This window comes from Acomys minous (genome assembly GCF_964271855.1).
Source record: "Acomys minous genome assembly, chromosome: 2".
Taxonomy (NCBI): domain Eukaryota; kingdom Metazoa; phylum Chordata; class Mammalia; order Rodentia; family Muridae; genus Acomys; species Acomys minous.
Genome location: NC_140484.1, coordinates 59,129,261 through 59,156,038, shown reverse-complemented (window position 1 = coordinate 59,156,038; position 26,778 = coordinate 59,129,261). Strand labels below are relative to the sequence as shown.

General features: G+C 49.0%; 1 protein-coding gene across 8 annotated transcripts in view; it reads left to right on the top strand.

Annotated features, from left to right (window-relative positions):
• The window catches only part of ADGRA1 (adhesion G protein-coupled receptor A1), a 319,025-nt gene that overhangs the window by 284,611 nt on the left and 7,636 nt on the right, over positions 1 to 26,778 (top strand). For all 8 annotated transcript variants that reach the window (XM_084766821.1, XM_084766820.1, XM_084766817.1 and 5 more), the window contains 3 exons: positions 5,069 to 5,196; positions 6,955 to 7,078; positions 10,980 to 11,125. In XM_084766821.1, the coding sequence (XP_084622947.1) occupies positions 5,147 to 5,196; positions 6,955 to 7,078; positions 10,980 to 11,125 (320 nt within the window). In that variant the 5' untranslated portion in view covers positions 5,069 to 5,146. The remainder of the gene's footprint in view (positions 1 to 5,068; positions 5,197 to 6,954; positions 7,079 to 10,979; positions 11,126 to 26,778) is intronic.

The window sequence follows — 26,778 nt, the reverse complement described above, 5'->3', positions numbered from 1 at the left end:
GGCTAGCTCCAGTTTCAGTGGGAGGCTGTCTCAACGAAATAAGGCAGACAGTGGTAAAGCAGGGCACTTGACAGTCTCCTCAGGCTTCTGCACACACATGTATGCGTGCGTCACACACACATACACCATAATACACACTCGCATACAGAGCCACAAAAAAATAAATACATAAGTAAGAGGAAGGGAAGGGAGGGCAAGAGGGAGGAAGGAGGGAGAGAGAGAGAAGACACCAGAAAGACCCAGTTGCCCCATTCTACTTAAAGTTCCCAGGTCAGAGAGCAATGTGCCTTCAGAACCTGCAACCCCAGGTTCAAAAGATTCCTTTTCCACTTGTCACTGTCACCAAGAGTGTTTATATTACTTAATTGAACTGTCTTCCCCCTTCTGTCCTTTCTTCTTGTCCTGTGCAACTTCCTAACTCCTTCTTTTGGCAGAACAAGCCTATATATCAACTAAAATAAAATGAACGTGTGAAGGGAAGCCATGCTAAGAAAGGGTATCTGTTACTGTATGTTAGGGCAGGTGTCTTGGTCACTATTCTATTGTTAGGAATACACCATGACCAAGGCAACCCTTGTAAAAAAGAAGACATTTAATTGGGGTGCTTGCTTACAGTTTCAGAGTTTTAGCCTATTACCATCATGGCAGGGAATGTGACGGCAGACAAGCTTGGCTAAGAGCTACATCCAGGTTCTCAGGAGACACTTGGGCTTGGCATGGGATTTTTGAAACCTCAAAGCCCCAGCCCATGACACACTTCCTCCAATAAGGCCATACCTCCTAATCCTTCTAATCCTTTCAAATCTGCTGCTTGCTGGTATTCATGAGCCTGTGGGGGGGGGGCATTCTTATTGAAGCCACCCCAGTGGGGATATGCATGGGACTGTTGACCCAGCAGCCAGATTAAGGGGAAAAGTCAATAGAGACTAGTCCAAAGTGGCTTCTAAAGCAATCAGCCCATCCTGCAGCCAATGCAAGCAGTATGTCGCCTGGATCTACATGGCTAGGAGCAGCCTTTATCCCTCACTGAAATTTACCCTGATTCTATGGGCTCTCTGGGATGGTCTTCCTCCCCCTCTGACTGGATCTACACGTTCTTTTCCTGTTTACTGCCGATAGCATCACCCAACAGTTCTGGGGAAGTAAGCAGAAAGTGTGACCCAGTGGTCAGTGAACAGAAAATGGAAACCATTCTGGAGGCTCCCAGGCTACTCTCTGGTGTGGTTTTTCACTAGGCCGGTCTGCATCCTGATAGTTCAGTATTCGTGCTGTCGTCAGAGAAGGGAGGAGACTTCCAGGAATCAGAGTGCCACCTCTTTTTCTCCCCTGACTTGGTTATATTCAGATCTATGACAGCGTGGTGGGTGTATCTGTATCACTGTAATGAGATGATAATGAGCTCAGCATCCTCTGGAGTGTCAACATGACCTCTACATCAGACCTCACTGATGCGGAGCTCCTGTGGAACGTGTGTGTGGGAACTGGGTAGCCGGCAGCCAGGAGCATGTGGTCACCAGCATGTTAGCTGTAATTTGTGGGGGCAAGTGACAGCTGGCTGGACAACAGGCTTTGGTCATTTGAGAGTGACCTAGGAGCCAAGCTCTGCTCACCATCACTGCTCCAAAGAGTGCTCTGGCTCCAGAGCTGCAAAGGGACTGTCCTCAAGCCAGGCAGCTTTTGCCTGACCCCATGTCAGATCACTGGAATCTTGCCCAAAGAACATTTGCACAGTAGACTCCTTGAGAGGAACTTGCCCATGTGTGAACTTTAAAATATGAAATGCATCTCCATTTTGCATTGCCTACTTTGAATTTTAAATGTCACCTCTAAAAATGCAGAAAGGCACTGCTCATCATTCTGATACAAATAAGCAGAAAGCCAGACCAAACCCCATTTCTTACCAAGCTTGTTGGTCATTCCCTGGGTCATCCTGTCCCTAGACTCTGAAGTCTGTCTTCACATAAGTGATGACTCCAACCCCCTCCAAGCCTAATCTCCCAAACTTACAGAGCCATCAAAGGGTTAGAAGCCTCCCCTGTGAATATCCACCTGAAAATGAGCCCCTCAGGCCAAGGCCATGTGACCCCATCCAGACAGCATCCTTTAAAAAAATCACTTCACAGCAATCAAAGTCTCTGAGCATTCTGCCTGCTACATGAAAACAGTTCTACTTTCATTCCCACCCTCACCCACCCCCAAGACAAGGTTTCTCTGTGTAACAAAGCCCTGAGTGTCCTGGACACACTTTGTAGACCAGGCTGGTCTTGAACTCACAGAGATCCACCTGCCTCTGCCTCTGCCTCTGCCTCTGCCTCCCAAGTGCTGATATTAAAGGCATACACTGGCTGACAGTTCTACTTTCTTATTCGGCCTCCGATAGGGCTTTGTTATATGAATTCAAGCCACAGATTGGAGTATCCAAATTTGGGTGTTCCTATAGGGCCTGAGGATGAGAATGTGCAATACTGCCTCCAACTTAGAACATTGGGGACATGGCAGGTATTGCTCTGGTTATAGCTGAGCCCCCTTTGCCCTCCAGGCTGTCCCCAGGTCCTTCCCATCATACAAGTCTGATACCATCAGGAATGCAAGCCCCTGTGACACCGTCACACCCCATACACAAAGGGACAGTGACCATATGGAAGGCCATGGAAGACTTGTAAGCCACAGGCTTTCATTGTAGAGTTGTAGAGTTGTAGAGTTTTACTTCCAAAGAAGGGACTAGGTGCAAGAAAATGGAAACTCTCTTGAACTTTTGCTCTTATTCTCTCTCTCTCTCTCTCTCTCTCTCTCTCTCTCTCTCTCTCTCTCTCTCTCTCATATTCTCTCATTTGCTAACAACAATGGTTAAAATGCTAAGACTCCCATGAAAAGACTCATGTGCATAGGAACATGGAGATGTCACTTGGGACCAGTTGAACCCCGAGTTATTAAAGCCCCATGGGGCACTCCATCTCCCTGTAGCACAGGCTCCTCAGGTGCATGAGCATCCTGATCTCACCAGCAAGCATACTCTACATGACTCAGGAGTTGGCTTCTGTCTGACAGGAAGCAGCTGACAGGAAGCAGCTGAGCCGAGACAAACAGAATAATGGCCTTGATGCTGACAGGGGTCACAGAGTGTCCTCTGTCGCCCCATGGCAAATTCCCTGCAGACAGATGCCAAGGAAGTAAACCCATGTGGCCCAAGCAAGCATCCTGTAGGGGGCAGCACTATGCTGGGTCTGGGACTTTCCACTTAGCACGCTACAGAAAGCATCTGAGGCTTTGAAATCAGGGGCACTCAGGAGATTTGCTTTTGTTTTTCGAGACAGGGTTTCTCTGTGTAGCTTTGTCTGCCCTGGACTCTCTTTGTAGACCAGGGTGGCCTCGAACTCACAGAGATTAACCTGCCTCAGCCTCCCCAAGTGCTGGAATTACAGATGTGTACCACTGCTCTGGCTTCACTCAAGAGATCTTTCTTTTTTTAAGATTTATCTATTTATCATATATATATATATATATATATATATATATATATATATATATATATATATATACAGTGTTCTGCCTACATGTAACTCCTGCAGGTCAGAAGAGGGCACCAGATCTCATTATGGATGTTGTGAGCCATCATGTGGTTGCCGAGAACTGAACTCAGGACCTTTGGAAGAGCAGCCAGTGCTCTTAACCTCTGAGCCATCTCTCCAGCCCCACTCAGGAAATCTTAATGGAGGCTCTTATTACTTGGAGAGTGAAGTGGTCTCTGGCCATGTTCCTAAAAAATACCCATAAGTAAATGTCCAAAGTATCCCACATAACTGAGCTGAGCCACCAGACTAGGTGCTAGATGTCCAGAAAAGGCTGGTTGAAGGCACACTCCTGGAAACACTCACCCCCTTCCGAAACTGCCAACTTTTTGCAGGTGCCTTCTCCTCACTCGGGCACAGGCTCCTCCTGCAATTGTTGCCTGGCCAGCTCTTTTGGGGGCTTCCTGAGGTGGAAATATGATGGCACTATAGGGCATTCTTCCTTAGCTGGGCCAGCCCGTAATATCCAGAATGCCTATTTCCCATCCCAGGGCCTTGGGCTGAGTATGGGGGCATTTCCTGGTCAGGAGGATAGGATGTGGGCGTCTCCAATGGAGGACAGTAAAATGTACCTGCACTAGGGTTAGCTTTGCCGTGTCTTATTAGGAAATCGTGACGTAGGATGGACACAAGGTACCTGGCATCCCCCCCCTTGAGCTCTCCCCCGCCATGTCTTCCAGAGAGTTGTTCAATGTGCCTTCCGTGTCCACACCTACCCCTCAGACTTCTGCCCTGCACCATCTACGGCCAGAAGTGTAATGAGTATGCGGACACTGTGGAGACTAACCCTGGCTATCCACCAATTAGGTGTCTCTTCAAGGTCAAGCAGAGACTGACTCTCTTGCCCTAAACACAGTGGCAAGGACACATCCACACCAGGGCCCCAAGGATTTCCACCGTGTCGTTCCTCTGTGTTGCCCTACCGCAGGAAAACCATGCTTTCATTTGACCTGTGACCTTGATCCCTTGACTTCAGTTCTGATACACAATAAATTGCACGAAGCCAGAAAGGGTCCCGAGGTCATATCTATTGGTCATAACAACTGCTCAGGTTAATGCCACTAAGACCTGCTAAAACATGATGGAGATTCCCCCAGGGAGCCATTTAAAAGCAAAATGTCAATAAATGTGGGGTGCAGAAGCAGGCAGGGAGGCTAGTGTTCCGTGACTTCTCTGAAGGCAGCAGACACACATGCAGGGAAAGCGGGCATGTGCCTGCCCTCTGTCAGTGACATGGATAGAAAGAAGGCTAGAGGCCACTATGGGCACTGTGGAAATGCTATCTTTGGGAGTTGCTGTCAGGAAGATGCTGTCAGCTGAGCACCCCTGGGAAGACACCAACCGCAGGTGGGCTCCTAGGATACTACGCCTCATACCCTGCATGCGTAGCCACTAAACAAAGTCCTCTCGGCTACTGGGTGACCCCTCCTCAGATACCTGGCAAATGACATAAAGAATCCTAGCCATGTCAGTCACTCAAGTCTCTGCTTCCTTTACAGGATTTGAAGACTGTCCTCTCCCTGCCCCAGTACCCAGGGGAGTTCCTGCACCCCGTGGTGTATGCCTGCACTGCGGTCATGCTCCTGTGCCTCCTTGCCTCTGTCATCACCTACATCCTCCATCAGAGGTAAGGAAGCCCACCCCACCCTACCCAGCACAGTGGCTGAAAGAGCACAGTAATAGAAAAAGCCCAATCTTTCCGTATGTGGGCTCTGGCCGTCTTTTATTATTAATTATTTATATTTTACGTGTATGAGTATTTTGCCTACATGTATGTATATGTTCTGTGTATGTGACTGGTACCCAAGGAGGCCAGTAGAGGGCATCTAATCCCCTAGACTGGGGTTAAGGATGATCATAAGCCACCATGTGGATCCTGAAAACAGCTTTTAATGGCTAAGCCATTCTCTAGCCCTCACTCGGCCTTCTTAACAACAATCTTTGTGTTCTTGTAAAACCGTGTGAAATAAATCTGTCCTGAAATGAAAACATGTTGGCTCCAACATCCTAGGAGGCCACAGTCAGGCTTTCAGAGTCCTTGAAGTTGCTGTCTACTGTGACTTTTTATATAAAAGATAAAAAGTCTTTTAGAAAGGTGTCTACTTCTGAGTTTGTTTCTGGCTGCCTGGGTCTGGAAACGGGGATGTGTGTGTGTGTGTGTGTGTGTGTGTGTGTGTGTGTGTGCTGTATGCCTGAGTACCTAGAAGATGCACCAGAAAATAGGAGGAGGGGTCCACAGCCAAACCCACAACCAAAATTACTAGTAATACAAGCAGAGGCTTGGTATGTCAAGACCACTGTAAGGGGAGAGGATTGGCCCAAAACTGTTCGCAGTCTATTTTGGCAGGTCAAGCAAATTACCACAGAGGGGTTAGTTGACAACAATGGCTAGAGTAGAAATTGTTTCTTCTTAGTTCTAGAAATTGGAAGTCAGGAGTGAAGAGGCTGAGCAGGCTTGGTGTCTGATGAGAACTCATGTCTTTGTTCATGGATGTATCTCTCTCTCTCTCTCTCTCTCTCTCTCTCTCTCTGTCTCTGTCTCTGTCTCTGTCTCTGTCTCTCTCTCTCTCTCTCTCTCTCTCTCTCTCTCTCTCTCTCTCTCTGTCTCTGTCTCTGTCTCTGTCTCTCTCTCTGTCTCTCTCTCTTTCTGTCTCTCTCTGTGTCTCTGTCTCTGTCTGTCTGTCTGTCTGTCTGTCTGTCTGTCTGTCTGTCTCTCTCTCTCTCTCTCTCTCTCTCTCTCTCTCTCTCTCTTTCCCCCCCCCCCAGTCTTCTAATGGTATAAAGAGAAAGGCATACCTTAGGGGTCTCTTTGCTAAGGGCGCTAAACCTATTCATGAGAACTCTGCCCCCAACAACCATTTCCTAATGCCAGCATGCTGCCCATTAAGTGTCAACAGAGACTTTGGGAAGCACACCCAGACCACAGAAGCTGGAGGAAGAGACTTAGACAGGTACGCAACCGCGATGGAGTCAAAGCCATAGGCTGAGCCATGCTGGCTCTGCCCTAGCTGGTAACCATGGAGATTATCATAACCAAAGGTACCGTAGTCTGGCCCTCTCTGTGAATCGAACATCTACTTGGAGAGAGAAGAAGCTATGCCAGCATTAAGAGCATGATGTCTCCCTCTGAGACCCTAGACAACTCAGTCTCTGTCACATGGCCACAGGGATAGAAACTCTACAAAAGCCTTTTCAAGCACTGCACCAGTGGGAAGCTGCCGAGGTGGACAAGGCCAGGTGGTCTATCTTTCTCATGGCCTGGTCCTCTGGATGGGTTGCTCCCAGCCCTACTGAAGGCCTACGGTTCCCACCATCAGCAAGGGTGGTAGTCCCAGGCTCTTCTCTGAACCAGTGGTTTTTAACGTGAAGTCTCTGCTTCCCACAGTGCCATCCGGATAAGCCGGAAAGGCCGGCACGCGCTCCTCAACTTCTGCCTCCACGCGGCTCTGACCTTCACGGTGTTTGCTGGCGGCATCAATCGTACCAAACACCCCATCCTGTGCCAAGCGGTGAGTGCTGCCTTCTGGGTGCTAAAACACAAAAGAATGCATGCCAGCTTCCTCATCACAGGGGAAATGTATATTCATTTGCTTATAAAACGATGCCTTGGTGTTTGTTCAGCTGCTGCTCCTAAAGGAAAGAGTGAGGTTCTACAGTGCACCCATATTATAATCCCATTCCATCCGAAGCAAGGCCTTTTGCCCAACATTTGTCCATTAAGGACTAGTGGGCCACATACCCAGACATATACTGCCCAGCAAATGGTGAACTTCATCAGAATGGGGACATGATGCCTCTCCCAAAGGCCAGTGAGACAGGCCCCTGGAGTGGTGTGAGTGAGACCTTCACCTTGCTAGCACATCTGCCAGCCAATAGGTACCAATAGCAGCAAAGGCTCGATCTCCACATGGAGCAAGCAGAGCATCCCAGGCATCTCTGCTCTCTCTTAGGAGAAGGAGAACCTTGAAACACCCAGCATGGAAAAGAATAGCAACACCACAAGGCAGACCATCTTCACACATGTGGCCTGGTTTATACTGGCTTAAACTGGGAAAGAGAAATGGCCTGTGGCCTGAGGCTAAGATGATGCTAGAGAGATTCCTTCCAAAGCCAAGCCCAGGACCATCCTGTTGGGTTGAGGCTTTGGGTGGAGGAGTCTGTCTGCCCTGCTCCATACGTAGGCTTTATAAGTGAGGCCAGTCATGGACTCAAGGACCTAGAGCAAGTTACCAAAACCTTTGGTGGTTTCTGTCATTTTGATGCCAACATCTTCCCTGCTCCACAGGTCCTCAGGTAGCCCAAACTGTTGCAAATTGAGCAAATAGTTATTGGCAGCTGCAGAAATGACTCCAGCCAACCTTAGGGCTGTATGGCTCATATCAATGAAAAGAGCCACTCTGACGCTTCCCCAGCCTCTCTCATGACCTGTCCTCCTGCATGGGGAGCTAGCTACAGGGGATGTTCCCAGAGCAGCCTGGCTAAAAGAACACACCGTCCTACCTCCCTGGTTGCCAGCCAGACCCGCCTAGCTCAGGCAGGCTTAAACTGACCCAGCCACTCCTACTGTTTCCCTGCACTGGCCGCATTTGAGGCACAGAGCATTCTTTCTGTGAGACTGATGGCCACACCTGAAAGACACAACTCATGCTCTTGTCCCCTGGGCACCAAATATATGTGACTGTGTGACACATCCAACCCCAGGAAGCTGGGCCATTACCCAGGCCTGGGCCGGACAAGCAGAAGAGGCAATACCGCGTGCCTGAATAGAAGGGAGGGAAGTCAGTTCCCTCTGTCGCTGCCTCTCTTAAAAGCTGGAAACAGCCACAGTGAGGGCTAGGAAATCCCACTCACTCCTGCTATAAAAGCCTGCCCAGAAGCCATCGAAAAGGCAATTGAGTAGGTCGTTATCTTTATGTCTTCACTCTGCCATCAAGTGCTACACAGCTGGGGCTCGCTGGCCACACAGTCATTGGATCATCTTAGCCCCTCCATGAAATCCAGCACTGGCCCCAGGCTCAGGACAGCCCCCAAGGAGCCCCAGGGATCCAGGTACCCATGACATTCCAGAATTCCACTGGGGCAGGACCTGGAAGAGAGGTTTGGTAGGCGGGGACAAATGGGCTGGAAACAGCCACTGAGCTAAGACCTTATAAGGGCCACACTTGGGTGGGAAGTCCTTATTAACAAGTCTGGGACTCCCAATGATGGACTGGTTCCTGTGTGCTGGAGTCAGGTGGACTGCAGCAAACAGACACCTCCTGGTCTCCTGTGGCTTTTCCTGAAATGGCCAGCCTCCATTCATCCCTCGCTTGGCAACACACCTGCCAGGCACAGGCAGAGTTAGGGGCCTGTTAGTGAGGCCAACATCTGCCAGGCTATGTCAGGGGAAGTTGTGGACAGCCGACTAAGGACCAAAAAAGCCACAAGGCAGGTGACCTTTTGGAGACACTGAACTGCTGCAGGGGCAAGAGAGTGGGGGAGAACTCAGGACAAACAAGAGCTAAAGGGTAGGGAGTGCAGTGCCCACAAAGCACTCCAGGTGACAACCTCCACCACACCGTGTCTCCATGCCTATAAGCAGAAGTGAAGGTGTCTGCTGCTTCTGAGGCTTCTGTGAACCTGAAGCCAGGCTGGTTTTAATCAGAAGCCTGGCAGGTCAGAAAGCTAGGCCAGCTTACCCAGCTGCGTACATCTGCTCCCCCTTCCTGCCTGCTAAGAGGGAGATGCCTGAGAGGAGCATGCTAAACACTAGATCACTGAAAGCTAGATGTGTCCCCACTTTGATGAGCAGCCAGGTGACTGAGTACAGGAGTCCCGGCCCCTCCCCATCCAAGCTCAGCATCATCACAGAACAACCAGGAGAAGTGGTCCAGAGCTCTGGGTGGCTGGCGAGAACAGACAGTTGTCATGGCAACAGAGAGATGACCGTGAGTCTCATTAAAGTACTAAGTGACATCATAAACAAAGCAGACGGCTGCTGTTAGTCCCACATAATGAATGTGCGTCAGCGCTGGCCCAGGGTCCGGAAGCAAGGGAGGGTGCCCTGCCTGCTTCTTGCTTTCAATAGCACATGCTGTCTAGAAGCCAAACAGCGTCCCTTGACCTCCCTATGTCTTCTGCCTCAACTTGGTGTTTAAGAGACAAAGCCCGCCTTTGTATACCTTCTCCTGCTCCCTGATCATACAGCCTGAAAGAGACTCAGCTTAAGAGAGGAAACAGCCAGACCTCCTCCCTCTCTCTCTCTCCTCCCAGTCATGCTCCCACCCACCTCAAGGCCCTGGACCAATGTCTCAAGACCAAAAGTCAGGAGCCCTTCTGAGGATGAGCTTGACATTTCTGTTTGTATGTGACAATGACAGCCATACTGCAGACCTTGCTTCAAGCCGTGGCCGTCCTCCCATTTTCTGGTTGCCTTGATTTGAACTCTCAGATGGCAGACAGCTCTTGCCATCCAGGCCCAGGGCTTCCTACTATCATCCGGGAGAGGTGAGCCCAGTGTGGCTGGGATGTCCATGTGGCCCAGCTCACCTGAGCAGCAGCCAGGCCAGAGGAAGGCCGAACCCACAGGACCTGCTCTGCTGTATCCACTAAGCCATATGAAACCACAAACATGTCTTCGATCTCTCTAACCCCCACCCCGCCCTCCAAATCCTCATCAATTATCATAGCATTTGCTCATAAGTAAAAATTGAACTCTGGATTTGATAAATCATTATAATGGTGCGATGTTAGCTTTATTCAGGAAATCTCGGTATTCCTTAAACATTTATGTCCTTTCCGATTATAGCAATATTTTACTTGTCATTTCAAAATGTCAGGTTAGTACCTCAAAGGTAGCCTTATTTTATGGAATCAGATGGAGATGAAGCAGTGCTGAATGCGTAATTAGCTAGCGTAAAAGTGCTGGCTGGGACTAGCTCCAGCGGCTGTTTCCATAGCAATGAGTCACTGTGACGTGCGTGCGAGAGAGAGTTATAAGAGCCTCATCCCTGAGGTGCCTTTCCTTAAGTTCAGTGCCACAATGAATGCATGTTGGGAGCCCTGCTGTGTGGTTCTGCCTGCCTTCCATTTAGGGTGCCCAGGGTGGGGCCAGGGTTCACAGGTAGGTTGTGCACCAGAGCCCACACCTGAGGATGGCACAGACGCCCTGCAGAAAGGGAACCAGTATGCAAACCCACAGCCTCCCACAGGTTCACATACACGGCGGCGGCTAGTCTTGGCCACCCCTGACACATTCCCTACCTGTCCTCCTGCTGGTCTCACTTTCTTTATTGTCCCTAAAGAGTTGCAGAGTAGCTGCCAGGGTTCAGTACTCTCACAGCCCAGAAAAGTATGGGCTGTACACAAGGCGTCGGCTGTGCTGGGGCAGGTGGCTGGAGGAGGTGGCTGGCTGACCTTCTCCCCTCCCAGGTGGGCATTGCTCTGCACTATTCTACACTTTCTACCATGCTGTGGATCGGAGTGACTGCCAGGAACATCTACAAACAGGTGACCAAGAAGGCCCTGCCATGCCCAGGTGCGGACCAGCCACCGTACGCCAAGCAGCCCTTGCTCAGGTATCCAAGAATGGTCACGGGTCCCTCTGCCACCTGAGCCCAAGAAACCCATGAGCCCGGGCATACCTCCCATGTGTCCTGTAAGCCTTCCTCACCAAGCTCCAGGCTCGAGACCATCTGGCCTGCTAAGTGCCCTGAGGGTGGTACCGAGCTAGGAGGTGGCCCAGAAAGTCGGGAGGGTAAGAGTCCGGGGTCGGGAATGAGGCGGCACTGTGCTGAATATGGGGACCAGAAGTAGCATGGCCTCATAGAGCAAGGTCCTGAGGTAAATGGGTGCAGCCATGGGGGTGAGGCTAATATAGGGAAAAGAGACCCAAGGTAGGCCGGGGCAACTTGAAGGGCAGAGCACTGCCTGTGGTATCTCTGGCTGGAGCGTGGCTAATCTGTGGACTTGTGTCCCTGTACTGCATGGGCACACTCAGCTGCCAAGTTACTGGCAGAAGGCCCTCCATGGACCCTGGGGTGACCACACTTGGCAACTGGGCAATTGTGGCTTTGTTTTACTTTCTGGTCTTGGTGATGTTAAGACGCCTGCTTTAGCTAACTGGAAACCGCTGCACATTGTGGCACTAACTTCATAGCCACTGTGCACTGGCCTGTGGGGCCCCTGTGGATTAAGAAGGAGGCTCTGTTCAAGTTATGTCCACTGCTCCCTCTCCTTGGCTAGAATTCTCAGCCGACTTGGAATCATGGATGTGCTGAGGCCATTGAAACTGCCCTTGAGGGCAAAGGCAGCAGGATGGTGGCTTCCCTCTTTTCAGGGTCAGAGAGACAGAGAAACTGCAGGACCAGCCCATCTAGGGAATGGCAGGAGTCCTCTCACTTTCCTTAAAGAACAGCTGTGCTGCAAAGCAATTGAACCCTACTTTACGCTAGAACATGCCCACAACCATAGTAGACCCTGGTCGGCAATAGGAGCCCCATGGCTTTGTCACTTGCTCAAGAGCAAACCCTCAACAACGCAGTCAACAAAAGCCAGACTCAGAGTAGCCTACCTAGGAGGCCCTGGGCATAGATGCCACCCTACATGAAGCAGGCCTTGCCCATCCTTGTGGGTTCCACAAGTACCCTTCCTGACCTATCAGCACCTGATGTGCTAGCGTGGTCCATGGTGCTAGGACCTCAGGCCACGAGCATGTCTTACCCTTCCTCCTGTCTTCCCCAGCCCCTTCCCCCATTGGCTAGCTGTGGGCTTGGTATACATACCTCCCTGTAAGTGTACACCCTGTATATTCATATGTAGGTTCATGCCCTCTTCATACAAATGGGAACACCCATCCACAGGTGCATAGCCTGTGGATACATGCTGTCCACACACACATGCATTTGCGTGTCCTCTACAGGTTTGCACTATCTGCAGGTTAATGTCATTTGAAGGTGCAGGCTCGGGGATTATAAGAGGTGTCAGCTTCATTCTCCCCCTAAGGGCCTGCTTTCCTCTGCTGATTTCTTACTCAGCCTGGGGATGGTAAGGGAATTGCTGCTCCTGACCCTTCTCAGACAGACAAGGGACTATTGAGAAGCAAGGAGGGAGCCTCTCATCTCAGACCCTACGATGCACCCTCTGGCACTTGATCTTGACCATTAACTTGACTGGACTGAGAGAGTCCTGAGACCAGAAAAATCTATCTGGATATGTCTGTGAGGACAGTTCCAGAGATGGTCAGATAGATGATGCAGTAAGTGAAAAAGGAAAGGCCGGCCCACCTTGAAAGTGGGCAGCAGCATCCAATTAGGCTGGGGCCCAAATGGAATGCAATGAGAAAAGGAGGTCACCAGCCAGCATGTACAAACCTCATATTTCCTGAGAGGGTACATCTATATTTGGCTGCATTGGCCAATGGATACCAGACTCCATCTTCTGTAGCCTTTGAGGCATCCTGGTCTGTCTTGTTCTTAGGCTTCCAGCTTCTTGAGCTAAGCCTCTACGAGATCCTCTGCCTCTCCAGCATGCAGCCACCCTCAGTCATGTGAGCCGGCCTAACAAATCTCTTTTTCTACCGCTACCACATACAGTAACCTTAAATATATACATATACGCATACATCCTATTCCAGCCCTTGTTGGACTACCCATCCCTCAGTCATGTGAGCCGGCCTAATAAATCTCTTTTTTTTTTCCTATCAAATACAATAATCTTAAATATACATATATATGCATACATCCTATTGGTTCTGTCATCTAGAGAATACTAAGTGGTGCACCCTCTATCTCTGCCTCAACAGCCTCTAACATGCCCTCCTGGATCCAGCACATCCCTCTGGTGTCACTTCCTGGGACACCACAATGGACAAGCTCCCTGGGTTTGCATCCTGTCCTGGTCCCCAAACACATATAAGTGCATGTAAACACCCTCTGAAATTAGTTCCAGATTGCAGGGACTGCACAGTCCCAGGAAAGAAGAACCCCCAAAGTGCCCACCAGGTGCATGCCCTGCTTAAGTGCTCTGCTCTTAACATAATTCCTGCACCCTTCCTCACTGGACCCTGGGCCACCACGGGCAGAACAGCCAAATTCCACGTGTGCAGCTGGTGGGCTGTTTCCTGTGTGCAAAGGCCATGTGGCCAGCCTAGCCCGTAGGTTTCCAAGAAGAGGTTCTAAGAGAACTGTCTGCGTGGGGTTCTGGGGGAGCCCACGACACGCTGTTGGAGCTTTCCACATTTCCAGCAACCTTCCCTTGCTTGAGGCAACACTGCAGTCTCAGTATTCTAAATACACTCCCTGCTCTGCTTGTGGGGAGACACACCCACCTAGGGGAAATTTAAAAAACAAACGAACAAATACAGCCACAGAAGATTGACAGGACTTAGGCAACGAGTATTGCACAAGTCTGAGACCCTCTGTGTGAGTGCTGGGTATGAGGCAAGCTGTGTCACTGGGTGACAACATGAGGACAGAGGATTCTGACTCCCTAGAGTCTCCACATGCATTTTAGAGCTATCTCGAGGAGAAAGGGGTCCATAGAAGCCCAGAGCAGCTGATTGGGCCTTATTGCCAAGGTTGAAACCAAGTACTTACTCCTCAACCATGATGGAGGTTAAGAGTTTCCATGACAACCACAAAATAGAGAGTGATTCACGGGGTCTTATCTCCCCTCCCTCTCAAGATGCACATTTGAACATGCATTTGCATGCACATGCACACACACACACTCACATGAGAACACACACAGAGAAGACTAAGGGACACCTGAGCAACCCATGGCCAGCCACACCCTCAGAGAACGGCCCTGGGGACGTGGAGAAGCAGCAACGCAGACCTGTTTCTCAGCAGTGAGGTGTCTTGAAAGGTAGCATGACCACCCTTCCTGCCAACAGGATCCTGGCTGGTGCCAGGCAAGTGGCTGCTCAGGCGTGGAGGCTATATCCCAGAGGCAAGTCACCAGAGGCCAAAACCCAATGCAGGGACAGCATTGGGCATTCACACAAGCTCAGAGCTCTGGGCCACACAGGAAGAGCGCTGGCCTTGGGCAGTCAGTCAGGTCCTCTCAGTTCAGCCTGCAGACCCTGTAAGGAGGCGTTTCCATTTTCACAGGAGGGATGGTTCAAGTCTACAGACACAGCCTCCTTTCCATGTATGGAAAGCTTCAATTTCCCCAGAATCTTGTTTACATTTTTTAAAAGTATCTTTCCTTTTAAATATTGCTGTAGTCAGGTGTGACAGCTCATGCCTATACTACAAGCACTCAGGAAGCTAAGACAGAGGGATTATACTAAGTTCAGGACCAACTTGAGGTACATAATGAGTTCCAGGCCAGTAGACATGACAGTGAGACCTTGTCTCAAAAATAAAAATTAAAGGTTACTATAAATTGATATTTTCTTAATTTTCATTCCTAACTACCCCCATGCTTGCCTATAGAAATACATCAAGTCTTGAGTTCCAAAGGTTTTTGTTAATTCCCAGGAGTTGTGTGCATGTAATGACCATGTCATTGTTGCCTGGGACAGAATCACTTCTCCCATGCCAGTCTGAATGCCTGGCTTTCCTTTCCTTCCTTCCTTCCTTCCTTCCTCTGGCCCAGCCTCCAAGTCAGGACTGGCCTTCTCTCTCCTCTTAGTGCCAAGTTTATTGAGCATTCTAAGAATTATTGAGCATTCTAAGATTTATTTGTTTATTATTATGTATACAATGTTCTGCCTACATGTACACATACAGGCCAGAAAGGTGCATTGGATCACATTACAGATGGCTAGGAGCCATTATGTGGTTGCTGGGAATTGAACTCAGGACCTTTGGAAGAGCAGTCAGTGCTCTTAACCTCTGAGCCGTCTCTCCAGGCCCTTATTGAGCAGTCTAAAAAACTAGCCGTTCATGTTCCTTTCTCTATAGATATCTGTCTCTGTCTCTCTGTCTCTGCCTCTGTCTCTGTCCCTAACCATGTGAAATCAGAGGATTAATCTTTAATTAAAACAGCTGTGTCATAGCTGTAAGTTTTCCTGTGTGTGGCGTTGCCAGGTCCCAAAGGCATTTTTTTTTCATTCATCTTAAATAAGTGTCTAGTTTTCCTTGTGATTCCTTTCTTGATCTTTGGTTACTTAAGAGTGTATGGTTTAATTTTCACAGATCATTCAATATTAGAAGACAGGAGAGAAAAAACTGTCTAGAAACATGTGGAGAGCTTTTTCTTGTTTTTGTTTTTGTTTTTTGAGACAAGGTTTCTCTTTATAAACTTAGTTGTCCTGGACCCCCTTTGTAGACCAGACTGGCCTCGAACTCATAGAGATCTACCTGCCTCTGCCTCCTGAGTGCTGGGATTACAGGCATGTGCCACCACACTGGCCTGGAGATCTTTCTTTTAGTGATGATTGGAACAAAGAAATTCCCAGCTTGGTCATAGGAGGTGGTGAGGTTTCAGCTGCTCAGACTCTGTAGAGAGAGGATCTTTGCTTCAACCAAGAGACAAGTCTCATTTCTTTATCATGTTTAGAACTTTCTGTGTGTGTCCAGGTGCTCTGTGGCTGGGCAAGGGGCAGAAAATGGGCTGAGAGTAGATGATTGTACACCTTACCTCCCAGGTAAGTCTAGGCTGTGCATAGACTCGCCACTGCCTGCTTTCTTGGAGTAGGAAGAGGAGAGTGGGGTGTGGAACTATGTTTTGTGTGCTCAGTGGGCACGGCAGCCTCTAGAGAGTACCAGGGGTTGAGAGCCCTGAACAGAAGTCACCAGACATCATGCAATAGGCCAAGAGCCTTGATAGGGGTCTCTAACGCAGACACAACTGTGGAGTTAGTGGAGTTAGTGGGGATCACCTCCCTTCCTTAGAATTGAGGGTCTCTGACAAAGACAGTCTGGCTTTCCCATTGATGGGTGGGTGACCTTGAACAGGCCTAGCCCATAGACAGCATGGGAAGCACACTGCAGAGATGTTCTGCTGGAGGAAGAAAGGTGAGAGGGATAGTGGGAAGCCTAGGAAAAGCTGAGCTGCCTGGCTGAGAGGGATAAGAGGATTGGGCACAGCCCACCCAACCCATGGGAGATGCTGTACCAGCACCCACCGTAGCCATATATGCAGGGCCTCTGCTGGTGTGGAAACACCAGCTTAGCCAAACATATCCAGAGCTCACAACTGATATCCTGAGCTCTAGCTCACAGGACTGTGACCAGATCCCCAGCCAAGCACACTGAAGGTATGGCTGGCTCACGTCAGTACAACTCCTCCCCAACACACACACACACACACACACACACACACACACACACACACATGCACACACACTATCCACATGGGATCAGGACTTCTTCCCCGTGTTCACATTTTTCACCCTCCACGTGAACTAGGACCCCCTCCCCACAGTGTTCACACAGGGCCAATGTATACACCCTGCTGTGCCCATATGGAACCAAGACCTATACCCCTCAGTTCCAGATAGGACCAAGATCTTTCCCCACCCAGTGTACAAAGGAAAAGGAACTAGGACTTTTCCCTGGCATCCACATTGAGCCAGGATTCCCTCCCCTCCCCCCCCCCCCGCCAGCACTCTCAAGGACCGGTACCTCTGTTTAGTGCCCACGTAATGCTAGGATCTCTCTCACTCTCACTCTTGCACAACACACACACACACACACACACACACACACACACACACACCTCACATGGGACCAGTTCCTCACCCAAAACCCCTAGAAACACCACCAACCCCTCCATTCTACACGGTAGCAGAACACCTCCCCCTTTCCATGGGGTCACCCGCATGGGACCAGCATGGACTGCCTCTGTTCATTTATCAGAGTACGGCATCAAGTCCTACTGACAAACATTGGCACTGCGTGGTCACTTGTCAGAGCCTACTGTATATTTGTTGACTTGGCCTTTCGTGAACCTCCTTCAGCCTGAGCTAGACACTTTGAAGGAATGCCACGTGTAAATTACCCTTGTGAGGTATAAAAGTGAAGAGCAGGGTCACATGAGTGTTCAGAGGTCCCACAGTCACATGTCATCAAGAGCAAGTCAAGAGACTCAGGACTCCAAAGCAGCCTCCATTGTGAAATGGTACCTCTTCAGAAGGACACAGGACAGAGCCTACAAGTGCGAAAGACCCATTAAGTAGGGCCAATGAGAATCGGAAGCAGGCGTTCATTGTGCAACTTTTCCTGGGAGGATATTAACAAAGGTCCCATCATTGCAGGTAGGACACCAACAGACCAGTGAAACAATTCCACTGTGGCTTAGCCTAATGAATCGGCAAGCTTATTGGGGTCACTCAAATAATAGGTGACTCAAAGGCAAGTATGTCAACAAAGCCCATCCAGGCATAAGTGAGGGCTCAGAAGAGAAAGCTGTTATCTCTAGAGCTCCCTGAGCAATTGAAGGTTAGCTCAGCCCATTTGGAGTCTCCTCAACAACTGTTACTGCTTATATAGCCTGTGAAAGTTGTAAGTTACAGGAACTTCCTGGGTCTTGCAAAAGATGGATTGGTGAACCATATTGTGGATAGTTATATCATGGGCCATTTTTTTAAAAAGGTGTGCAGGAGAAAGACATGATAAAAACATAATGAAGTGACCCCAGGATTCCCAGTCATTTTGGAAGAGGGGACCTCAGTTGAGAGAGTACCCCCACTAGACTGGCCTATGGAGAAACCTGCAGTGCATTTTCTTGACTGGTGATTCATGAGGTAGGGGTGGCTCACTATGGGCAATGCCACACCTGGACTTGCAGTCCAGAATGCTATAAGAAGGGAAGCTGTAGCCAGGTGTGGTGGCGCATGCCTTTAATCCCAGCACTCAGAGAGGCAGAGGCAAGTGCATCTCTGTGAGTTCGAGGCCAGCCTGGTCTACAAAGCAAGTCCAGGACTGCCAAGGGTACACAGAGAAATCTTGTTTTGAAAAACCAAAAAAGAGGAGGAGGAGGAGGAGGAGGCAGAGGAGGAAGAGGAAGAGGAAAGGAAAAAAAGAAAAGAAAAGAAAAGAAAAAGGCAAGCTGAAGAAGACATGAGGAAAAGGCCAGTAATAAGCATTCTTCCACTACCTCTGCCTCAACTCCTGCCTTTAGGTTCCCTCTTCCAAAATAACTCCAGATAGTGTCAAGTCAATGTAAAAGTACCGCATGAGCCCACAAAAAACAGAGAACTAATAGGAAGAAAACGCCTCCTTTGGGAACTCCACCACATCACCGGTTAGGCTCTTCTTCTTCTTCTTCTTCTTCTTCTTCTTCTTCTTCTTCTTCTTCTTCTTCTTCTTCTTCTTCTTCTTCTTCTTTTTAAGATTTATTTATTTATTATGTATACAAATCTCACTATAGATGGTTGTGAGCCAACATGTGGTTGCTGGGAATTGAACTCATGACCTTTGGAAGAACAGTCAGTGCTCTTAACCTCTGAGCCATCTCTCCAGCCCCCTTCTTCTTCTCCTTCTCCTTCTCCTTCTTCTTCTTCTTCTTCTTCTTCTTCTTCTTCTTCTTCTTTTCTGCTTCTGCTTCTTCTTCTTCTTCTTCTTTTCTGCTTCTGCTTCTTCTTCTTCTTCTCCTCCTCCTCCTCCCAAGCTTATGGAATGAACGCGGCATGAATGCGTGGGGATGTGTGGCCTGCAGCCGACAGACGCTTCCATGCCCGTCTGGCCCCTAGTCCCACTGGCCTGATTTTAGAATGCCCCTTGTCTGTGGTTTGTCACCCAAGTTTACAACCCTTGCACCGGTGTGCCTGAACCTGAGCTGGGAATCCTGGGATCACTTCATTGTGCTATTTTTATCACGTCTTTCTCCTGCACACCATTCTTTATGTCCATTACATAAATACCCACAATAGAGCTTACCATCCCATCTCACTGCACAAGATGGACTTACATGGTGCTGTGGTTGGTCCAGCCCTATTACCACACCACACTCATGCTTCCTGGTCCTACCTCCCTCTCCATAAGGCTCTATCTGTGTGAGCCTGAGCTTCTGTGTGTAGGGTTAGCTCTTTGAGGCCTCTTCTTCCTCTTCCTTTGACATACTAGGACCTGACTAAGGCTTCACTGAAACTCGCTTCCTCCTTCTATTCCAGAAGACGTCACTAAGAAAGGAGAGGGCCCGACCCCAAGTGAGACAATGCAAGCTGCATCTGCCCTGTGTTGGGTGAGCTGATGATTCATAAGAGGCCCAGAATCATTAGGTGCCCTGTTGGCCAGGGATGGACACTCAGAAGACAGAAGCATCCCTGCAGAGGGAAGCTCTGTGTTATCAAAAAAAAAAAGTGTTACTAGAGTGACATGACACATGAGCAAGCTCAGAAGGAAAATGTATGTAGAGCCTACTTGGGACAAGGCAGGAACCAGACCCCAGTGATGAGATTGTGACCACCACCTGCCACTCATGAGAGCTACTGGCAGCCAGGAAGGTGGTTGCCCTAGAAGAGGACAGGACAGGCACAGGTCCATGGCCCAGACAACTGTCATTGAGTGAGGGAAGGGTCTACAATAAATAGCTCAACATCCTGGTGACGGATGCAAACACAAGCAAGCAAAGCCTGGAGAACAGGCCTCTGACACCCTCTGCTGACAGAACCTGACACTGCAGGCAAAACAGGAAGGAGGGAAAGACAGGAGCTGCAGCTGGGACGCGTGAGAGCTTGGAGCTGGAACTCTGCAGGGGAAGAGTAGCCTTCCCAGGCACCAACTCTGACTAATGTCTCCCCTCCCAGGAGATGACACTGGCAGTGGAAGGACCAGTTTCCCAGGACAAGATCTGCAGGCACTGCAAAGGCAGTTGTGGACAGTACTGAGTGACCCTGGTGGGACCCACAAAAGTCTCCAATCTCCAAGTAAAAATTGAGAGGCACCCTGGGGCACCAATTCTCTCTGACTCCCTTGGGTCCTGGGGCTTGCCAAGAAGACCATGGGTTTGTCTCTGATAGAGCAAATCTATCATTCTTGTGGCGTTGCTGCCAGGAGTCTGCAACATCAAGGGATGCCTTGCGGCTGGGACCTCTAGATTTCATGGGGAATGTGACTACCTTCCCATTCAAAATGAGGTCTCAGGCCTCCCTATGTTCTAAACCAGGGCCTTCTGTGCCCCCACCACTCATAGGAAGAGCAGAGAGTCCCCTGTGCATGATGTCAGCTCAGCTGGCTCCAGAGAATCAGGCACTGGCTGGCCTCCAGTGGCCAGCAGCAAGCTCTAGACAGAACCTGTCTTGGTTGGACCTCCAAGCACACCTCAGTTTTCCTACTGCTGTTATGAGCAAGGATGCTCTTTCACATCAAGTTGCCCACTAGAGTGCGCCACTACACAGCATGATGCCTCCCACACGCTAAAAACCCTACATGCTCCAGTTATCTTCCCCTTGGCTTTCTGAGATTGCAATATGGACATTTTTGTGTATTTCCCACACACCCAGCCGGAACAACTCCCCAGTGTCTGACCTTGGCTCGGCCCTTCATTCAGCTGGTGGCCAGACTTACTCTGTGACAGCGTCATACAAATTGGGCTGTTTCCAGGCAAACTATATTCCCTAACCTTAATGTGCCAGCTTGACGTAGGCTCACATTTAGCCATAGAGAAAGCACTCAGAGCCACACACCCTGCAGAGTCCCGGTAGCAGGTCTCCACCAATGCCACCAATTTCACCAGGAAATGTAAGAATCCTGTGGCAACAGACCCAACGCCCACCCGTTAGCAGGCACTGTGTGGCCGTACTGTCTAGCTATATGGAGTCAGTGAGGTCAGTCTCCATCTTCATGGAAAGACCAGCATGTTTCCAGGACAGTAATGAGGCAGAACAGATTCTCTAGGAGGGATACGGAAGACTGTAGAGACAGAAGCTTGGCATGGATGAGGCAAAGCAGCTGGGGAGAGGCCTGGACACGTGCTGCCAGAAGATCTCGCAAGGGTAAGGGGATGACCAGTGAGGGGCTGCAGGCTTCTTATGCATACTGATCAGTGGCCTCTGGGGGGTCTTTGTCATTTGGCTGAAAACACTACCTTACAGTTTGGGGTTCTCTGCTGACATTTTCTCATCACGTGAGCCTCCACCTCTGCTTATCCCCAAGAAGGGTAGAGCCTTTGTGAGAAGTGAGTGGCTGCTCTATCTATAGGAGGTGGGGATAAGTCCATGCAGGCCAGGGGCTAAGGGGAGAGCCACCCAAAATAGGTTCTGTCTAGAGCTTGCTGCTGGGCACTGGAGGCCAGCCAGTGGTTCTCTGGAGCCAGCTGATTTGACATCAGGCACATGGACTCTCTGCTCTTGCTAAGGTTTGTGGGGTCACGGAAAGCCCTGGTTCTGAGCACAGGGAAGCCTAAGACCCCATTCTGAATGGGAAGGCAATCATATTCCCCCATGGTGTCTATGGGTTCCAACCACAGACTAGCAGACTCCTGGCATCAGTGTGACAAGAAAGATAAGTTTGCTCTAACCGAGGCAAACCTAGGGCCTCCTTTGCAAGCCCCAGGACCCGGGGGATTCAGAATTAGCGCCCCAGAGAGCTTCTCAGTTACCCCTTAGAGATTGAAAACTGTTGTGGGTCCCACCAGGGCCACTCAGTACTGTCCACTTACTGCCTTTGCAGTGCCTGCAGAGCAGACCTTACCCTGAGAAACTAGTTCATCCAGTTTTAGTGTCATCTGCTCAGATGGGATGCAATCTCCTTGTTCACAGTCAGCAGCCTGTAGACAAGCTGCTCTTCCCCTGCGCTGGAGGCCAGTGAGGTGAGTGGGGCTAAACCTCAGCACGCCTACTGCAGCCCCACACCAGGATTCATGAGGAGCTCAGTGAGCCCCACCCCTAACCACATTTCCACCTAGCCCCACTCAGCTCTCTCCCATGGTCCCGGCACTGGGGCCCTATGAGAGTAAGGCGCCTGCTGTCTGGTGGTGCCCTGGTTTGCTTTTCATGCCTGTGATAAAACACTCACCAAAAGCAGCTTGAGGAGGAAAAGGGTTTATTTGGGTTCCAGGTTACAGTCTGTCACCAAGAGAAGCCAAGGCAGGGACCCAGGGGCAGGAAATGAAGCAGAGACCACAGAGGAAGAATGCTGTTTACTGGCTCGCTCACTCTGCCTTGCTCAGCTATGTCTCTTATGCAGCCCAGGCCCACCTGCCTAGACATGACATCGCACACAGTGGGCTGAGCCCTCCCACTCCTGTTGCCGATAAGAGGATGCCTCAAAGACGTGTCTACAGGCCAATCTGATCGCAGCAATCCTGCCGTTGAGGTTTCCTCTTCCTCTTCCTCTTCCCTCTTCCCCAGCGGCTCTAGATTTGTCTTAGATTGATAGCTGAGGCCGACAGGTGTGTTCCACATCCTCTAGGGAATTCCGCTGCAGAGGCGTTTCCTGCTAAGACAGTGGCTCTCTTCCGCCTCTTCCACCTCCTCCCCACAGTTCATGATGAGAGCCTTCACGGATGTACCAAGCTGAAAGTCAATTGTTCCCACCCTGTCCTCCCACCAGTCCTCTGCTGTACCACCCTGTACTGTCTCGTCACCCTCCAAGGCTATTGCCCTCCACCTGTGCATCCACTCCCTACAGCCCATCATCCTCCATCTGTCCGTCCTCCTTCCGCTGTCTAGCTATACCCACCTGGCTATCCACCGCACACATCCACACACCTGTCCATCCACCATCTGCCTTACCTTTGTGCTTTCCCAAGTGTGCTGCAGGCCTCCCCTACGCACCAAGACTGCTCAACAGTGTCTGATTGCAGGGCTTCCCCACTGTGTGGGACTCACTTATGCTGACATGAGCGAGCCAGTAAACATGCACACTGAGCTGCAGCAGATGCAGACAGGGAACTTGGCTACCCACCTAGGTAGCCATCAGATCCCATTGTAGGAAGACTACGTTTATGGGAAACCATGAGTGTACTCAAGGAGGAGGAAAGCAAGGCGATGGTAGCCATGGGATATTAATAAACAACCTTCAGCCACCAAGCCACAAGGTGGTGCTGCCTGAGGCTCAGGAGCCGAGGGAGTGTGTCCTGCTGCAGATGGCACGGCCTCATGTGTGAACTATGTTTCCAGCTGTGGTGGCTTTTCATGTCAGGCACATGGGTGAGCTCTTCTTCATCACCTGTCACTTTGTTATTTATCTACTCACTTGTTTTTATTCATTTTGCTTTAAATTTGACAACTTTGGCAACCAAGTCCCAAAAGTGTCCTTATGTCTGGCCCTAGGAAACTCTATGAGTGATATATTTCCTTCCCATAGTGTCTCTGCCTGGCTTAGTGCCTAGGGTGAATAAGACCAGTCAGGGCTGGTGGCTCTGTGGGAGAGCGGGTGCCTAGCTTGTTACTCTACAATCACAGCACCACAGACCAGGAAACCCACTGTAGTGTGCAGCCTTTTGTCTCAGACATGTTGGCTCCGAATGTTTGTAGACCCAAGTCCTGTAGGGACAGACACACAAATCCTAGTCATATGAGGAATCTGGATTCTTCTGGGACCCTTCAAGATGGGTCTAAATAATCTAATCATTAACACCCCTAGATAAACTCTAGAATCAATTTTTTTCACCTTTTACAAGAAGAAACTCTTCTGGGGCTGTGATTGCAATGAGTTTGTGCCATTTAATGACAGCTTCATTTTATTCCTCGGTGGTCTTCTGTTATCACTCACACAGAAAAGTGTGTGTCTTCTGTGTGTGAACTCTGCACATCCTTAAATTTACACACGGATCCTGCAGCCCTTCCCATGCAGTGCGTCTCATCATCTACAAACAGAAACGTCTTCCTCCTCATCTTCCTCCTCATCTGGTGCACGTTTTTCCCAGGTGACTTCTAAACAGGAGAAACTGCCTTCTTTTGCTGGTTGGCTGAGTTGGGAGTGGATGCTCACTATTTCCTCTAGATACTTCTCCTGAATCCAGTTAATGAGCTCACTGTGTTCTCCACACTACTGATATGTTTAACTACGTTGTTTATATGCGTGAATAACAAGGCAGCCGAGGGTCTTATTTCCATAAAGTATGAAGACTCCAATAATTACTAGAGAGATAACTGCAAAGGACCACAGGTGCAAATAGCTGACCTCTTTAGCTCCTTGTCTCTGGTTTTGACACCAGGGCCCACTGGCCTCACGTCTGCTCAAAATTTTCCTGTCCACCTCCCTGCTTTGTCATATGAGCAAGCTTATATGATACTCTGCCAATAAGCCCACTTAGTGTATAGATGTTAAAAATCCATCTTTATTAGACATAGCACAGTTAAGTTTGTTTGGGTTTGGTTTGCTGTTGATTGGTCAGTTAATTGGTTAATTGGTTGGTTATGTGATTTATTGGTTTGTTAGTTGATAGTTGGTTTGTTAGTGGGTTGGTTGGTTGGTTGGTTGGTGGGTTGGTTGGTTGTTGGTGGGTTGGTTGGTTAGTCGAGAGGGGTTATATTTTGTTTCTTTTTTTCCTTTTTATTAATTCATTCATATTACATCTCAATTGTTATCCCATCCTTGTATCCTCCCATTCTTCCCTCCCTCCCGCTTTCCCCCTATTCCCTTCCCCTATGACTGTGACTGAGGGGGACCTCCTCCCCCTGTATATACTCATTGGGTATCAAGTCTCTTCTTGATTGCCTACTTTCCTTTCTCTGAGTGCCACCGGGTCTCCCTATCAAGGGGACGTGGTCAAATATGGGGCACCAGAGTTCGTGTGAAAGTCAGTCCCCAGTCTCCACTCAATTGTAGAGAATGTCCTGTCCATTGGCTAGATCTGGGTTGGGGTCAATGTTTACTGCATGTATAGTCCTTGTCTGGTGCCATAGTTTGAGCAGGACCCCTGGGCCCAAATCTGCCTGTCATAATGTTCTTCTGGTAGGTTTCTAGGACCCTCTGGATCCTTCTATTTCCCCATTCTCCCAGGCTTCTCTCACCTAAAGTCTAGCACATAACAGGAACATATGCTTAACCATATTCATAGCAGCCTTATTCATAATAGCCAGAACATGAAAACAGCCTAAGTGTTCCTGAGTAGAAGAATGGATAAAGAAACTGTGGTACATTTACACAATGGAATACTACTCAGCTATTTAAAAAAAGGAATTTCTGAAATTTGTGGACAAATGGATTGAACTAGAAATGATCATAATGAGTGAGTTAACCCAGAAGTATATTTTCGTTTCTTGAAACAGAGTCTTGCTATGTAGTCCAAGATAGCTTTGAACTTTCAAAGATCCTCTTGTCTCTGCCTTCCAGAGGTATGTCCCATCAGGCCCAGAAAGATTTTCTTTTTTCTTTTATTTGCTTTATTTACACTATATTTTGATTATATTTTCCCATCCCCAACTTCTATCAGACTCTCTATTTTCCTATAAACCTAACTTTGTGTTGTCTCTCTCAGGAAAAAAAAAAAAGACACAAAATGAAAATCAAAACAAACAATGAGAAAAACAATAAAACCCAAAAAACGCCAAAACAAAAGGTTCGCCAAAGCAAGCAAACAAACAAACAAAAACCCACCAAAGACATTTGTGGCCATCTAGGCCTGGACAAGCGGCCTGCCTGGACTGTGGTTTATATACCTAGTGACACTCTACTGGAGAGAATTGATTTCCCTTTGCCTTCAGGTATCAATTCCAGCACATTTTTTCTAATATTTTGAGGTTTTCCCCCCAGGGAACACATCCATTTCATCAAAGTTACTGAATCTGTTGGCATACAGTTATTCGCTATATACCCCTCTGGTTTTTACATGTATCTGTACAGTGCATAACAATAACTCTTTCTTAAGACTGGAAATTAATCTTGTCAAACAATAGTTTATTATCACTATTGTTGTACACGGTGGGTGGAGGTAGAGAATATACACACCATGGTATGTGTGCGGAGGTTAGAAGACAACTCTGTGAAATTGGTTCTCGCTGTCCACCAGGTTATTTGGTTATTATTTGGGTTCTAGAGCTCAAACTTGGGCTTGCAAGGCAAGGTCCTTTGCCCTGAGCCACCTCATCTGCCCTTCTCTCTTAGGCGAAGAGTTTATAGCATCACTGGCTTTTGCTGTAGAAGAGCCAGTTTTCAACATTTTCCTCTGATCTTTATCATCTTCATCAGGTGGCTACCTTGGGCCTACCTTGGACTTTTGTTTTTTTCTATCTTATTAAAGTAGAATTTTAGATCTTTCTCTTTTTCTAATGGAAGACTGGGAACCATAAACTTCCCTTTCATCCCTACTATATCTGCAGGCAAGAAGTTTGGGTAATGTTATGCTTTCTCTGGTATTGTTTTAAGGTGCCTCCCAATCCTTTATGGTT